The sequence below is a fragment of the Aquarana catesbeiana genome, linkage group LG08 (genome assembly GCF_042186555.1).
Source record: "Aquarana catesbeiana isolate 2022-GZ linkage group LG08, ASM4218655v1, whole genome shotgun sequence".
Classification (NCBI taxonomy): domain Eukaryota; kingdom Metazoa; phylum Chordata; class Amphibia; order Anura; family Ranidae; genus Aquarana; species Aquarana catesbeiana.
In genome coordinates this window covers 76,209,694-76,227,665 of record NC_133331.1, presented here as the reverse complement: position 1 = coordinate 76,227,665, position 17,972 = coordinate 76,209,694, and the positions used below count along the sequence as shown (strand labels likewise).

The window sequence follows — 17,972 nt, the reverse complement described above, 5'->3', positions numbered from 1 at the left end:
CTGTAGTCACTGCAGAGATTGTCAGGGAAGCTAGAGTGCTGGGCCAGAATGTGTGCAAACTGTCAGGCTGGTATGGAGTGCAAGCTACCCTCTGCGTGGAGCAGCTTCCTGGAGCCCTCGGCAATCTTTGGGAGCATTCAGTGATGACGTCAGGACATAGGGGGCATGGTTATGTGTTTTGAGGCAACAAACTCCTCCCCTGATTAGATGGGTGCACCCCTTCTGTCCCTTTTCTCATCCTACACATAGGTTACTCAGGACCTATCTATTGGGGAGCTGCATCATCCCCTACCCTACTTGATCCTTTCTCCTCCCACAGCCCGCCTTTGTTCAGATCCTTAAATCATTAGTCGCTGACAGTACATTTTTAATCTTATCAATAACCTTTATTGCCAAGGTCTGAGATTCACTTTCAGGCATTTTTTTAAAACATATTTCTTTGTGACTGTAATAATAATTTTCAGTGTATGTCCTTCTTCTCTGCATCATTAAAGTGATTCTAAAGGCAGAAGGTTTTATCCTAATGCATTAAGGTAAAAAACCTTCTGGGTGCAGCGCCCTCCCCAGTCTCCCCTTATACTTACCTGAGCTTGATCTCAATCCAGTGATGTGCATGAGAGCAGCGGATCTCCTGGGTGTCTCTCTCCTCGTTGGCTCACACAGCAACGGGAGCCATTGGCTCCTGTTTTTGTCAATCACAGCCAGTGAGCCAATGAGGAGATAGCGGGGGCAGGGCCGATCTGAAGCGAGCCTGCTCGATTCCCCACATAGCAAGAGGCTTCCTACTGGGGGAACTCAGCAGGAGTGAGGAGCCAGGACCACCGGTAGGGGACCCAAAAAGAAAAGGATCAGGGCTGCTCTGTGCAAAACCATTGCACGGAGCAGGTAAGTATAAACATGTTTGTTATTTACAATAATAAAAAAAAATGAACCTTTAGACTCACTAACAAGAAGTTCCACTCCTGTTGTCATCTTCAAAGTCTGACTACCACTATGACATTTTGGTCTGAATGGCACATACAGTAAGCAGGCCCAGGCACTGAGAACAATTGGTGACATGTAGATGTAAGTGAACTAAGTTAGAGACAGATTTCCGCAACTGACTTAAGGCTTTACATTGACATAAGCAGTCTATGCTGTCAACAAAACTATTTCTCTGGAAAGTTTAGTAAGAAAGCAAAACGTAACTGTTTAAATGAGGTGCAATTAGTCCATTTTATTGGCCTCAACCCATCCCCTCCTGGCTTCACTGCTCCAAAGAAAAGCTTGTTCCAATGCTTGCCATAGAACATATACAGCCATGGCCAAAAATTTTGAGAATGACACAAATATTAATTTTCACAAAGTCTGCTGCCTCAGTTTTTATTATTGCAATTTGCATATACTCCAGAATGTTATGAAGAGTGATCAGTTTAATTGCAGGTAATTGCAAACTCCCTCTTTGCCAAAAAAAAGAACGTAATCCCATAAAAAAGCATTTCCATTGCATTTGTGAAGAAGGCTTCAGGGCGCCCAAGAAAGTCCAACAAGCTCCAGGACCATTTCCTACAGTTGATTCAGCTGCATCATCGGGGCACCACCAGTGCAAAGCTTGCTCAGGAATGGCAGCAGGCATGTGTGAGTAAATCTGCACGCACAGTGTGGAGAAGACTTTTGGAGGATGGCCTGGTATCAACAAGGGCAATAAAGAAGCCACTTCCCTCCAGGAAAAATATCAGGGACAAACTGATATTCTGCAAAAGGTACAAGGATTGGGCAGCTGAGGACTTCTGGTAAAGTAATTTTCTCTGATGAATCCCCTTTCCAATTGTTTGGGGCATCCGGAAAAAACCTTGTCCGGAGAAGAAAAGGCTATCATCAGTCCTGTGTCATGCCAAAAGTAAAGCATCCTGAGAACCATTCATGTGTTTTGCCTAAGAACACAGCCCTGAATAAAAAATGGTACAAAAACATCTTCTGAGAGCAACTTCTCCCAACCATCCAAAAACTGTTTGGTGAGGAACAATGCATTTTCCAGCATGATGGAGCACCTTACCATAAGGCAAAAGTGATAACTAAGTGGCTTGGGAAACAAAACATCGACATTTTGGGTCTATGGCCAGGAAACTCCCCAGACCTTAATCCAATTGAGAACTTGTGGTCAATCCTCAAGAGGTGGGTGAAAAAAAAAAGTATATATATATATGTAAAAAAAACTCATTCCAAAAGGAAAGATCCATTTACTCTTAAGTGTTTAATGACCCGGATTTGTTTAACAGTCTCAAGCTCTGGTGAGTTTTTACCTGTGTGGAGCCCACGTGTCTTCCACTGGCTGAACAATTCTTTTGGGAATGTGGATGGGACTTGTATTACGAAACTGAAGGGTGCTTTGCATGGACACATAGGGGTTGATTTACTACGAATGGAGAGGGCAAAATCTGGTGCAGCTGTACATGGTAGCCAATCAGCTTCAATCTTCTGCTCCTGCTTGATTTTAGGAGGGCACCTCACACACACACAAAAAAAGTGAGATCCCCTAAAAGTCCAGACCCTTAATCAGAGCATGCAGCCTGGCTGGCCAGGAAAGTGGGGATAAGAATGTACTCTCCTTCCTAAACCATATCTGTCCTTATGCCCTTAACATCACCACTAACACCACCCTCCAAAAACAGAAACATGCAACAACAACACACTGGAACAGATCTCAGAAGAAACTGCACTCTGAACTCTTCAAAACCACATTATCAAACAAAATACAATCACTAAACTTAAACCTCTCAACGGAACAAACACTCAACTCCCTAAATAAGGCATTACTACAAACAGCAGACTCAGTAGCGCCAAAACGCAGAACACTCATCCGCAAAAAAAACTCGAGATGGTTTAATGGCACTCTCACCCTACTCAAGCAAGAACGTAGAAGAGCTGAAAGAGCGTGGAGAAGAAATCCTACCAAGGAAAACCATACAAACTACAAAGTACTCACTGTGAGATACCACAAAGCAATCTTCAAAGCCAAAAAAGAACATTTCTCGAACACCATCTCAACTGCCTTAAACCGGCCACGGGAACTTTTCAAAATAGTCGCCCAGTCAATGAACCCAACCTGCTTAGAGCCCCCAGCAAACAATACTCAAGAATTCTGCAATGAGTTATCAAATTTCTTCATTGACAAAATCGACAACATTCGGAAATCAATTCAACAGAAAAAAACAACCAACCTTACCCAACAAAAGCAAAAAGAGGATATCAACACGAACATCACACAACCGCCGGACTTCTTCCTGACCCCAATCACCACTGACACGACATTATGAGAAGCCTTCGAGACAGCACATCACCAAGCGACATCATTCCCACGAAACTCCTTAAAGAATGCTCCGACATCCTGGCTCCCACTATAACACACCTCATAAATCAGTCGTTCAAAGAAGGGATTGTGCCAACCGCCCTCAAGCAAGGCATCGTCAAACCCCTGCTAAAGAAACCCAATCTCGACCCTAAGGACCCTAACTACCGCAGACCGATAACAAGCCTTAACACCGTCTCCAAGATTATGGAGAAAGCGGTAGTACAACAGCTACAGTGCCACCTGGACACGCATCAACTTCTGGACACTCTACAATCAGGCTTCCGCCCAGGCCATGGCACAGAAACTGCACTTCTAAAAATATGGGATGATGCCCTCGAAGCAGCAGATGACGGAGTATCATGCCTCCTGGTACTGTTAGACCTCAGTGCAGCCTTTGATACAGTGGACCACAATACTCTACTTGTCCGCCTCAGAAGTAGCAGGAGCCACAGATTCTAGTCTAAAATGGTTTGCATACTTCTTAGAGAATCGCTCTCAGACAGTGAAACTAGGAGCATTCACCTCTGAAACCCGAACAATCTCCTGTGCAGTCCCTCAGGGTTCACCCTTGTCGCCAGTGCTATTCAACATCTACATCCGCCCACTCCTCAAAATCATTAAAAAAAATCAGACCTCTGCTTCCACTCATGCGCTGACGACACCCAAATCTACTTCCGCATCACCGGACAAAAAGACCACCATCAACAATTAGAGAAATGCCTCACTTTGATAGATGACTGGATGACCATCAAACTCAACGGGTCAAAAACAGAACTTCTTCTCCTACACGCTAACCAAAATCCCAAAACCAAGACTCCATGGACACTGCCCACCATCTTTGGACAGACCATCTCTCCGAGCACCAAAGCCAAGAGTCTCGGAGTTATCTTTGACTCAGAAATGACAATGGATGCACAAATAGGATCAGTAGTTAGCGGATCTGACCATCTCCTCCGCCTGCTATGCAGACTCATCCCCTTCATCCCAGAAGAGGACAAAGCAGCAGTAGTTGGAACAATCATCAATTCCCGACTCGACTACGCAAACTCGCTCTACATAGGATTACCCCAAAATCAACTTGTGCGCCTACAGGCCATCCAAAACGCGGCGGCAAGACTGCTAACAGGAAAAAAAACCCTGGGATTCCATCTCCCCATCCCTGAGGAGCCTACATTGGCTAACCGTAAAGAATCGGATCACATTTAAGACCCTCTGCCTCACCCACAAATGCAGACAAGGTAACGCCCCTCAATACCTCGGAGAGAAAATAAAACACTACACACCCAATCGCAATCTGCGATTATCTAGCCAAAACCTCCTCCTCATTCCCAAATACCGCTACAAAGCAAGGGGAGAACGAAGATTCGCAGTCCAGGGACCTAGGCAATGGAACGCACTTCCGACCCACATCCGCATGGAAGAAAACCATCTGGCCTTCAGGAAAAAACTCAAGACCTTCCTCTTCTAAGAAGATGACAGCACAAAACGCATTAGCGCCTTGAGGCAATTCAGTTCGCCTTTGCAGCGCTTTTCAAATCATTCATTCATTCATTCATGGGGGAGTGCCATGTTAAGGAGGACAAAGGCCTCTTCCTCACAACCCAGACCAGTGGTTGTGGAGGTTTGCAGGTGGGTTTTTTTTTTTTTTTTTTTTTTTAAATCTGGAAGCCACCTTTAATAATGAAAAACTGATAATTGGCATGTGCGTATGTATTCACCCCCTTTGTTATGAAGCCCATAAAAAGCTCCTGTGCAACCAATTACCTTCAGAAGTCACATAATTAGTGAAATGATGTCCACCTGTGTGCAATCTAAGTGTAACATGATCTGTCATTACATATACACACCTTTTTGAAAGGCTCCAGAGGCTGCAAAACCTAAGCAAGAGGCACCACTAACCAAACACTGTCATAAAGACCAAGGAACTCTCCAAACATGTAAGGGATAATGTTGTTGAGAAGTACAAGTCAGGGTTAGGTTATAAAAAAATATCCAGATCTTTAATGAGTCCTAGGAGCACCATCAAATCTATCATAACCAAATGGAAAGAGCATGGCACAACAACAAACCTGCCAAGAGACGGCCGCACACCAAAACTCACGGACCGGGCAAGGAGGGCGTTAATCAGAGAGGCAGCACAGAGACCTAAGGTAACCCTGGAGGAGCTGTAGAGCTCCACAGCAGAGACTGGAGCATCTGTACATAGGACGACAATAAGCCGTACGCTCCATAGAGTTGGGCTTTATGGCAGAGTGGCCAGAAGAAAGCCATTACTTTCAGCAAAAAACAAAATGGCACGTTTTGAGTTTGCGAAAAGGCATGTGGGTGACTCCCAAAATGTATGGAGGAAGGTGCTCTGGTCTGATGAGACTAAAATTTAAATTTTTGGCCATCAAAGAAAACGCTATGTCTGGCGCAAACCCAACACATCACCCAAAGAACACCATCCCCACAGTGAAACATGGTGGTGGCAGCATCATGCTGTGGGGATGTTTTTCAGCAGTCGGGACTGGGAAAATGGTCAGAGTTGAGGGAAAGATGGATGGTGCTAAATATAGGTATATTCTTGAGCAAAACCTGTACCACTCTGTGTGTGATTTGAGGCTAGGATGGAGGTTCACCTTCCAGCATGACAATGACCCCAAACACACTGCTAAAAGCAACACTTGAGTGGTTTAAGGGGGAACGTGTAAATGTGTTGGAATGGCCTAGTTAAAGCCCAGACCTCAATCCAATAGAAAATCTGTGGTCAGACTTAAATATTGCTGTTCACAAGCGCAAACCATCCAACTTGAAGGAGCTGGAGCAGTTTTGCAAGGAGGAATGGGCAAAAATCCCAGTGGTAAGATGTGGCAAGCTCATTGAGACTTATCCAAAACGACTTGGAGCTGTGATAGCTGCAAAAGGTGGCTCTACAAAGTATTGACTTTAGGGGGGTGAATAGTTATGCACATTGACTTTTTCTGTTATTTTGTCCTATTTGTTGTTTGCTTCACAATAAAAAAAAAATCTTCAAAGTTGTGGGCATGTTCTGTAAATTAAATGATGCAAATCAAACAATCCAAGTTAATTCCAGGTTGTGAGGCAACAAAACACGAAAAATGCCAAGGGGGGTTGAATACTTTTGCAAGGCACTGTATGTATTCTTCTTCAAAATAGAACAAAAGATACAATTTCTGTCTTTAGTTGCTCTATAAATACATACCATTGGTCAGAAGAACCGCCAGGAAAGGTAGCATATCCCCCCCCACTCTCATTTTTGAATGTTAGTTGTTTTTGGTAACCTGCAGAGAGAAAGTGATATGTTTATATTGTAGTCTATACAAAATTTTATGTTGACAAGTCATACAGCACACCATCAAATCCTTAACGCGCATATTCCTCCTTGTATCACAAACTGAAAACATTTTTTTTTGCATTTTGGATAAAGTAAGGGAGGGTTATAATATCCATGTTTTTTTTTTTTTTTGTTTTTTTTTTGTTTTGTTTTTTTGCCATCTATGTTGCAGAACTAGTGTCCCCATTTGGAGATTTCCCCTCTATTCCTGTTTTGAGACAAGCCAAAATGTGGGATTTTCATTCACTTTCACTCCTAGTGATAACGGTAACAGGACAAATAGAGAGAGAATCTCCCTAATGAGGGCATAGACAGCAATTCAACCCTGACAGGGGTTCTAATCCCTCTCCACTCTTTCCAAAAGCCAGAAAGTTATGCATTTAGTTATACTTTAAGCCACAAGCTTGAACTGACAACTTAATCTAGATCCTGCTCACATTTCTATACACCTTTTTTTGCAAGTGTCACTATTTTATGTTCAAAATTTTTTATCACAGAGCTGATTTAGAAAAAAAAAAAAAAAAAAAAAATTATATATATATATATATATATATATATATATATATATACACACACACACACCGTATTTATCGACGTATAACACGCACCACAAGTTTATGAGGGAATTTTAAGGAAAAAAACTTTTAGGAGGGAAGTTTAAGGAAAAAAACTTACATTAAAATGCCCATGCAGCCTTATCGTGTCCATCTGCAGCCTTGTCAATGTCATTGCAGCCTTTTCAATGTCAGTGCAGCCTTGCCCCAGTGTCCATTGCAGCCTTGTCAGTGCAGCCTTGCCCCAGTGTCCATTGCAGCCTTGTCAGTGCAGCCTTGCCCCAGTGTCCATTGCAGCCTTGTCAGTGCAGCTTTGCCCCAGTGCAGCCTTGTCAGTGCAGCTTTGCCCCAGTGGTCAGTGCAGCCTTGTCATTTCAGCCTTGCCCCCAGTGTCCATTACAGGCTTGGACAGAGCGCCGCCGACATAACATAGCGTGTAGATTTAAATATGGTGCCATGGAGTTCGCAGGGACTCGGCGGAGCTGAATGAGCGTCGCCGAGATCACAGTGACTGGGCGGAGCCAAGATACACATAGCCGAGTGTTCTCGGATCTTCTCGGCGCCGCTCAGTCACGCCCAGTCCCGCCCTATGATGGACATAACACAGGTCCAATGGCGGGACTGGGCATGACTGTGAGCGGCACCGAGAAGAGCCAAGAACACTCGGTTATGTGTATCTCAGCGCCACTCATTCCGCTCCGCCGAGTCCCTGCAAACTCCGTGGCGCCATATTTAAATCTACACACTATGTGTATGTTGGCGGCGATCGCTCAGATCGATCACAATTAGCGGGGATCGTCGTATAACACGCACCCACGATTTTCCCCTGATTTTAATTATTCAATTATTATTATTCAAGGTGCTGACCGTCTGGTCTGTGGGAGACAGACCAAGGCCCTAAAGTGTAAGGCCTGAGCTGGAGAGCTGCGTTTACAAGCCAGGAGGGCTGAAAATCGTTCACTTTGGTAGCAGGACTGAAATACTGAATACCCCGGCGAGGGAATCTTCTGTGTTTGTTTTGAACTTTCTTTTAAATAAAAGTGGGCAAAACCAGCCCTGAAACGGATAAAAGCGAGTGTTGGTGCCCTTAAAGCACTACACTTGGAGTGAAGCCCTGACTATATATATATATATATATATATATATATATATATATATATATATATATATATATTTATATACTGTATATATATATATCTATATATATATATTTAAAAAGACAAAGTGTTTCTCCTAGTATTCATTAAAGTGTTTGTTAACCCAAAAAATAAAAATACAGATCCTGGTCCCTTAAAGCGGATAAACAGCACAGTGCTTCTGCTGTGTAATCTGCCCCCCTCTAAACTGTAAAAAAAACACCTCTCTGAACCTGCCACTTCCTGTATCCTCTCTATACTGACCACGAAAATCAGGGCTGCTGAGCCCTGACCACCGTGGTCAGAGTACGTCTCTCCGTCATACACTGCTGTCCCCTCTGCTCTCTTCTCTCCCCCTCCTTCCTGCCTGTCAGCTCCATCTCTGTGTCCATCTCCGACCCCCCCTCCCCGCCGCTATTATTGAAAAAAAAAATCACCACTGCCAGCCCCTGGCATAGCACACTATGTAAGTCATTTTAAAAAACGAGTGTTGTAAATACCGATATTGAGATGTCTTCAGGCAGGTCACGTGACTCGCGGCCGCTTTACAGCTCCGATGGATGTCTTCTGCGGGAGGAGCTGAGCGGGCACGTGATCTCCCCGGCTGACGTCAGAGGGAGATCGCGGCCACTCCCGCAGAAACCATTCATCAGAGCTGTAAAGCGGCCGCAAGTCACATGACCAGCCTGAAGACAGCTCAATATCGGTATTTACAACGCTTGTTTTTTTTTTTTAATGACTTACATAGTGTGCTATGTAAGCCTCTAATAGAGGGGCTGGCATAGACTTATAAAAATGGGTTAAACACTTTAAAGCAGAACTACACTGCATCTGAACATTAAAAACCAAAAAAGCTATTTAATTCATTGTTAATATTCAAAGCAAACACACCCATCCCATCCATGTCTCAATGCTTTAATTTGCTGAAAAATCACTTTAAAAAATACCCCCTTATCATTTCAGGCTGTGACCATCTTGAATAAAAGAAGATGATTCATGTATTTCATGTAACCTTTACTTCCTGGAATGTATCTAACCTTAGCTCAGGCATGTAGGCAGTGGTGGCAAATTTATCGATGAAAATATTTTCATTGACTAAATTCCAATGATTTTAGTCGACAAAAACAATTCAGATGACTAAAATACGACTAAAACTAAAATGGCATTTTAGTCAAAAGACTATGACTAAAACGAAATCTAAATTTGATGTCAATATTAGTACTGCACTACCACATAAGAATAAATAGGAGGCATCTACAAAGCTGCTGAAAGAAAAAAAAAGAAAAAAAAAGGCTTTTCTTATTTTTTTTTTTTCTTAACATTCATGTTGGATGTATATTAATGTAATATTTGCAATGGCATTACAGCCAATTGAGTTTACTGTTAAGTACTGTTAAGACCAATGGTCTTATAAGGGGAATTTTTTTTTGTAAAAAAAAAAAAAAAAAACATTTATTTTTTTTTATTTTTTTGTTTATTGCATTTTTGTGTACATGTGAGTCTGAGGTCTTTTTGACCCCAGATCTCTGTCATGCTTTTTTTCTATTACAAGGGATGTTACATTCCTTGTAATACGAATAAAAGTGACCCACGTTTTTTTTTTTTTTAAAAGAACAATGTTAAAATAAAAAGTAAAATAAGAAAAATAAATTTAAAGCACCCCGTCCTGCCGAGCTTGCGCGCAGAAGCAAACGCATATGTAAGTCCCGCCCGCATATGAAAACGGTGTTCAAATCACACATTTATCACACATGTAACTCAAAACTGGTAACCTGTAGAAATTTTTAAATGTCCCCTTTGGAGATTTTTAAGGGTCAAAGTTTGTCGCCATTCCATGAGCGGGCGCAATTTTGAACTGTGAAATGTTGGGTTTCAATTTACTCGGCATAACATTATCTTTCACAATATAAAAACAAATTTGGGCTAACTTTACTGTTGTCTTATTCTTTAATTAAAAAAGTGTTTTTTTTTTCCCAAAAAATTGCGCTTGTAAGTCTGCTGCGCAAATACGGTGTGACATAAAGTATTGCAATGACCGCCATTTAATTCTCTAGGGTGTCTGGAAAAATATATATATATAATGTTTGGGGGTTCTAAGTAATTTTCTAGCAAAAAAAAACTAAACACCAAGTCTGAAAAATAGGCCTGGCCCTTAAAGCAGAACTCCAGGAAAAAACTTTTTTCCATGTTCTTGTTGCTGATCTCCTACCTTCACCAATTATGTCATCCATGTTCTTCTGAGCTCTGTAGTTCCTCTGCAATAGCCTACTGATCTTGCTGAAAAAACGTTATTGCCTGGTGATTTCCAGTTTGTAAGACGGTTGGCTGCTGTTTCTCCTGTATCCTCAGCCAGCGGTCTTGGAACGCCCACCTGTAGTTCTTTGAAAGCAAGCAGGGACTTCTGCCCTGCTTGCTGTAGTGAGAAGAGGGGGGTCTCAGAGCCCCCGGGCTGTGCCACCGATAGAGGTGGGGACCTCCTCCTCTGCTCCATCCTCCCTGCAAGCACTCTGCCCCCCCCCCGCCATCTCTCTCAGTGCAGAGCGGGGATAGTTACAGATAATCCGGATGACAGAGCGGATCTCAGGCTAACAGGTGTTGTATGTGGGAACACCACTCGCCGTACAGCCCCGCCTCCCTGTACCGGCATTGTGATAGACAGCACAGAGGGCACTGTTCCAATGCCGGTACAGGGAAGCGGGGCTGTACGGCGAGCGGCGTTCTCACATACAACATCTGCACTGATGAGCACTGATTAGCTGCATTGGTGAGATCGCACTAATGGGCACTGATAAGCTGCACTGGTGAGACTGCACTGATAGGCACTGATAAGCTGCCCTGATGAGACCGCACTGATAAGCTGCACTGATGGGCACTGATGAGGCTGCACTGATAAACTGTACTAATGGGCAATAAGGCTGCACTTATGGGCACTGATATGCTGCACTGATGAGGTTACACATATGGGCACTGATGAGGCTGCACTGATAAGCAGTGGACACCCTCCACTGCTTTACTGACACTGTCCACTGCCAAATATCTGTACAAGAGGTTTCCACCATCCCTGCAAAGTTTGCCATCATTTTTTCTTATTTTCAGTGTGATGTGTATTATATGTGACATTACACATCACAGAGACCGGTATTGTGGTGATATTGAAGCTTACTGAGATTGATATACATTAGAGGGTTCCACCATTATTGTGTTATTGATTAGTAAGTTAGCACTGCACTTTTTTGTTTTTTCCTCATGCCGACATTTATTTGTGTCACACGCTGATGTAAAGTGGCATTGCCCGTCTCTTTTTTTCTGCATTGCAGCTAGGGATGTTCTCATATACCAGCACTGATTATTATTAGAAAGATCTCAAAGCTGCATGAGGAGGAATAGTTCGACTACTGAATTACAGCAGAGTACAGTGTGTATAATATTATAATATATCATTATGGGATGTGTCTACAGTCCAGTAATGAGTACATCAAGCATGTAAGGGCAATATGTTTATCTGCTGCTGTGGCTGGAGGGGAGAGCACATACATGCTTTACACTTATAAGAATTTCCCCTCACTGTCTGTGTTGTGCTCAGTAATGTGGCTGGCTGCAGAATGAGAGGTGTGATTTATGTTGAAGTGGGCTTGTTCACATTTACATGTACAGGCCTAGTGTACCTCCCACATTCATTACAATTTGCAAAGCATGAAGGGAAATGTAGTTTAATGACAGTGTAAAGAGAGGGGACAGGATATGATGTAATCACTGTTCTAACACTTCCTCCTTGGCAGAATACATGCTGCATTTTTTGAACTACAGGGTTGACCTCCTGAAAATTCAATTCAACGTTTCTCTTGATTGGTAAGGAATTTCACAAAATGTAATAACTGTTTAGTGTTTTGTGTGTGGGGGAGTGTACTAATGGGGGATTTTTTGCCGATTCCGGAGTTTTGCTTTAAGTAGTTAAATAATGCATTACAATTTACCTAAACCCATTCGATTTTACTCAAATAAAATATACTGGAGATTTAAGTTGACTAAAATACGACTAAAACTAAAACAATTCAGATGACTAAAATACAACTGAAATGTAATTTTAGTCAAAAGACTATGAATAAGGCTGGGTTCACACATATGCGAATTGGATGTGTTTTTAACCGCATCCAATTCGCATAGCATGTGAATTGGACTGGCTTTCAATAAGATCAGTTCACACATGTGCGGGGCAGTTCTGTCTCAGGTAAAAATTTGCATCTGAACCGGTGAACAGAACCGCACTGGCCTGCTACACTGAAACCGCATATGTGTGAACCCGGCCTAAAACGAAATCAAAATTTTAAGTGAAAATTAACACTGGTAGGCAGGAGGGTGAGGTTAGCTGAGAAAACCCCTCCTCCCCTCCTGAAGACTCCTGGGATGTATAACATCAGAGGTAAACATCCCATTGCCTTTTATTGCTGCAAGCTTCCATTTTTTTTTGGGGGGGGGGGGTTTGCATTGGGGCCCCTGCCTGCAGCTTTCTAAACTGAATCCACACTTTGATTTCTGCTTGGCAGATCTTTTTCTTCAGGCCCCTTTCACACATGCTGTTCGTTTGTCCGTTTTTTATCTATCCGATGATGGATGAAAAACGGATATCAATGCATCTCTATGGAAAAACAGACGTAAATATCATCCATTTACATCAGTTTACATCCACATCCATCATCATCCGTTTTTTGAAACTGATCAAAGCTCTATTTTTCTTCCGTTAAAAAAACGGATCGGACGAAAAATGGATGTAAACTGACAAATGGTCAGTTTTTCATCCGTTTTTGCATTGGTAGTGAATGTAAAAAAAAACTTATGAAAAACTGATGAATACCTTATCCGTTTTTTGATGTGACTGAATGAATGAAATGAACAGTCCGCATGTGTGAAAGGGGCCTTAGCTGCATCTATTTTAGACCAGGCCACTGATGAGGGTGTTTCTGCTACCCAAGTACAACTTCATCTCCTAAAGTAAACTGTGCCAACAACTTAATTTCTTAAAGGGACCTGTGCCAGTAACTTTGTCTCTTGAAGGGATCTGTCTCATTCAGTTATTATCTTAAATGTACCCCCAGGGTTTATCCTTCTAGCAATACTTGTGTGCAGGAGGTCTAACAGATTTTCAGGCTTAAACCTAGACTCTCTTGACTGAGGGCCTAAAAGTGAGCAAGACAATTGTTTCCTTGCTATTCATATACATCCCACTTGGGGAGTGATCTCCCAGTTAGAGGGCTATTGTCTATGCTCTTGGTCCTGCGGTGCATAGGTGGCCACACTTTAAAGGGTATTTGACTGTATTGTATTGTTACTGTGCTGACTCACTGTGTTTAACAACTGTTGCATTGACTTACCATTCCATTTCTACCAATATAAACTGTTTATTCTATCACAGCTGGTATGTATCCTTCTTGTGTGACTGCCGGGAGACCCCCCAGCCAAGGTATTCTGGGGGTGTCAGCAGGCATGGGGCTCTTCTTAGGGCCAAGGAAAGAGTAGAGGACCCAAATACATCAGTGGTTCCTTCGGAGGTATAGCTACACTTGATATTTGACCATTTGGCCTTTTTCTCCTGAATTGGGTGTGAGGTTTGCGCTATCTATCTTTGTGCTCTGCCTCAATCATCTTGGATAGGACACTCACATGTCTGTCTTTTGAAGAACCTTCTCTGCCATCTTGGATCTGCCATGTCGTGTAATATTTCTCCTGGCCTGAAGCCCGCAAACTATATCCCAGGCCTGAGGCCATATTAAATAAAGGAATGTCCAGATTATTGCATTTTCAGCACTGCTTTACTCCACTCCAGCACAGTTCTTAAAGTTACAGGCATTACTCAGTACACAACAGTACATTGCTCACTGTAATGCCCTGTACACATGATAGGATTTTCCGACAACAAAATCCATGTTTTTTTTCCGACCGATGTTGGCTCAAACTTGTCTTGCATACACACGGGCACACAAATCTTGTTGGAAATTCCAAACGCCAAGAACGCGGTGACGTACGGCGAGCCGAGAAAAATGAAGTTCAATAGCCAGTGCGGCTCTTCTGCTTGATTGGAACTTTGTGCGTCAGGAATTGTGTACACACGATCAGAATTTCCGACAACGGATTTTGTTGTCGGAAAATTTGAGAACCAGCTCTCAAATTTTGTGTGACGGAAATTCAGATGGAAAATGTCAGATGGAGCCTACACACGGTCGGAATTTCCAACAACAAGCTCCCATAGAACATTTTCAGTCGGAAAATCTTATAGTGCGTACGGGGCATAAGAGGACCACTGTGCAGAACACTTTGACTTGATAAGAACTTCTAAAAAGTGACTCTTTAAATGCAGAACACCATATTTTTATTACAGCCATCTACCCCTTTGTCACATACCAGGTACCTTCTTAATGAAAGCATTCACAAGAGAGATCCTATGGTTCAGGCTCTGAGGCCTTGATGGACCATGCCACAAATCAACAATAGAGAGTCAGGGTTGGCAAGGTCCACAAGCTGCATTCTTTTGAAATTATTTAGGAATCCCTTTCAAAAATCCTGTCCAGGCACTCTGATTCTCACTTACTAGACACTGAGCTACATCATGCAGTTAAGAGTGACCAGTTCCCATACTCCATTCTACTGGGCTCCACCTACAGATGTCATTAATATGGGAACTAGCTCCACCCATGATATCACTACAGGAAGGGCAAAACTAAAGGGGCACAAACACCTACCAACAAGGATAAAGGCAATTGTATTGTGATTTACTATAGTCCTTATGAAGGTGTTCTTTTGGCTTTCCAGTGTTTTGCAGTCCTTTTTTTTTCAAGTCCAACTTACCTTCAACTATGTGCTCCAAAAACTTCTCCTTGGTTTCACGTGTGAGTTCATTGACACTCTGCAGATATTCAAGGGAATAGCAATATCTGGAAAGTTTGGATACGCTCTGCTCCCCACATCCATCTGGTAAATGAATTATATTCTCCAAATTAACGAGGATGTTGCCCATGATATCACCTGCCAAAACAGGATTGTATTAGTGAGAGAAAATAAAATTAAAAAATGTCCTTGCAAAATGATATTACAGTATTTGGTTCTCACCTACAACAATGATGTGGGCACGTTCAGTTCCTGGAATCAGCCTGTCTGGAATATTTAAGGTATATGATACTTTTTGGGTGTCATCTGGTATGAAATGAGAGAAAGGAAAATAGGGTGAAAAAAGAAAACAACAAAACACTAGAAGACATTTTGAAAGCAGACAGATTGGCGATTTTGAGTTACAAACACATCTAGAAAATAACATTGATGTCTAACACTATATAAGAGCAGACAATATATGTTAAAAGTAAACGTCAGACAAATAGCTAATTACAGTACACAGATGAAATGTATATATAGGAGCTGTTTTATTCATTGAAGTTCACTAACACCTACAGGGTTTTTTCCTCCCCCCAACTTGTTATGGGACAAGGAAAGGAAAAGCAGCACACTGTTGAGCTCATCTCTCCATCACTTCATTTTCCTCCTATCAGCATGTTCCTTGTTAACAAATAAGCACTGCAGCACACCCGAATGGCTCCTTGTTCTGCTTCTACCTTTCCCAACACAAGCTCTGCTGCACAGAAATTTTAAGACAGTAATGCCAAGTAGCATTTAACAAAATACATGTAACTATGTATTAATGAATTAATAAATTTAGAGCTGTGTCCCCCTACCAAGAGTCAATTTATGGTGTTAGATTGTCACAATCAGTCTTTTTTATATCCTTCAAAATAGAGTACAATTCGGTAAACTGGTGCAAGAGAGTTTCTACTCCCTGCATAGCTTTCTAGGTTGTGCTATATACATACATATCTGTGACACAAAAAGTTTTTTTTAATACTGAGGTGATGCTTACAAGAAGACTACTATTTAATGTCTGTAGCACCCCACTGTTTAGGCAGGGTTGCTAATAAATTTAGTTTGCCAGGTGGTAATTTTCCTGGCTAATTGATAGAAGATCAATTCATTCCCCTCTAATTTTGGAATTGCTGCACCTTTTCTCTCCTGTCACTAGGTGGCACTGCTGGTGACAAGGGGCTTCGCAAGGTCAGAGTATGAATGGATGGGGTGTCTCAGCCAATTGGCAGGGGTTTCTTTGGTCCCTTGGTCTGCTGGGAGAGCCTATTTATTTGGCTGGAGTCAGGTGATCAGGGTTTTGTGCCACCTGGATGGCTGTCTGGGTGGACGTGTGTTATGTCGCCCCGGCCTGCTAGGCTGGAAGCCCGAGGCCTGTCCTGGGGACACCTGGCTGCTAGGCTGCCTGAGGCCTATCCAGGAGCAGGAGAAGCGGCATAGGGTTGGGACTGCAGGATTGGAGTCCAACCAAGTTGAGAAGATTCAGCCGGACGGGGAACCAGCTGTGGTCGGAGGTAGAAGGGAAGCTGTCGCCACTAAGGGACCATCCATCTTACTACCAGAGACTACAGTGAGAAAGCTTGAGCAAGTACCAGAGCACTCTTCTCACCACCTGGACAGTGAATAAGTGGGAAAGCTTCAGCAAGTGCCAAGCCAGGGACCCAGCAGGATAGCGGGGGTGATGCTTGAGGAGTATACAGCGGGATAGCTGTGGAAGAGCTCAGGGGGATCCAGTGAGGACTGGGAGCTCAGTGAGTGAAGATCTACAGTGAGATACTGTGAGATAAGAACCGGACTGTTCTGTGTTACCAAGAGATATGTACAACTACCTTTTATTGACCTTTGCAAGATTAGTTGCCATAGGAGACAACAGTCCTACCTATACAGATGTGTAATCCGGCTGGAGGCCATCCACTGTATAGCTGTCTACCTATAGAAGTCTCGGAGTCTGCCAATTAGCATTGCATCTACTCAAGGATGTCCTGGCCCTAACCCTCTCTCCCACAGTTCTGTTAAGAGACAATAAATCTCCTGTTCGCATTCAAAAAGTGACTGGTGCCCAGCATTTCTTCTTGCAATCACACCCACCATGCCTGGTAACCCACTTTACAAAGAAGCATGTCAGCTCTCCCTGACTCTGGAGGTCACCATTAGGCCTCTAGGGGTCGGGGCCCTTGCTATGTCTGTGCCTATTTTTGGCCAATGTATATAAGAAAACAAAAGCAAATTAATTGGCATGCTTTGGAACTGAAAACAAAACATTGGCTCAATGTTACCATGGTACTTTAGATTACATCAATATCATGAACAAATATCTTATTATTTTATTATTAAGGGCTGTCTGTTGTAGTGTTGTAGTGTTTGTCGTGGTGCAAGAGAGATAGAGACTGGGGGGTATTTCCCTAAAAAACCTCTTTCTTTAGCCTTGGTGTGTTACAGGATGTGGCACTGCCACAAGGGTTGTTGTCTTCTGGAATCAGGGGACAGATGCACCAGTGGCTCCTTTGGGGGTAAATGCTACATTCACAACTGAATAAATTCACTAATGGGTATATCCACTGACAGATAATGCTTGGACAGCTCCGGAAGCATCCATAGCCACTTTGAATAAGACACTGCTTGCTTAATTTAATTGAACCTCTCTAAATCCCTAAACAAGTCCACTAGGTTTAATCCAGCATTGAAAGCATACAGTACTATATACATATTTATTT

The 17,972-nt window shown here is 42.7% G+C and overlaps 1 protein-coding gene across 1 annotated transcript in view; it reads right to left on the bottom strand.

The window, feature by feature from the left end:
* LOC141105855 (alpha-2-macroglobulin-like protein 1) overlaps window positions 1-17,972 on the bottom strand; it is a 181,626-nt gene that overhangs the window by 67,870 nt on the left and 95,784 nt on the right. Inside the window, exons 23-25 of the mRNA XM_073595998.1 lie at window positions 15,460-15,543; window positions 15,199-15,375; window positions 6,537-6,615 (exon numbers count right to left, since the gene is read on the bottom strand). Of these exons, the coding sequence (XP_073452099.1) occupies window positions 6,537-6,615; window positions 15,199-15,375; window positions 15,460-15,543 (340 nt within the window). The remainder of the gene's footprint in view (window positions 1-6,536; window positions 6,616-15,198; window positions 15,376-15,459; window positions 15,544-17,972) is intronic.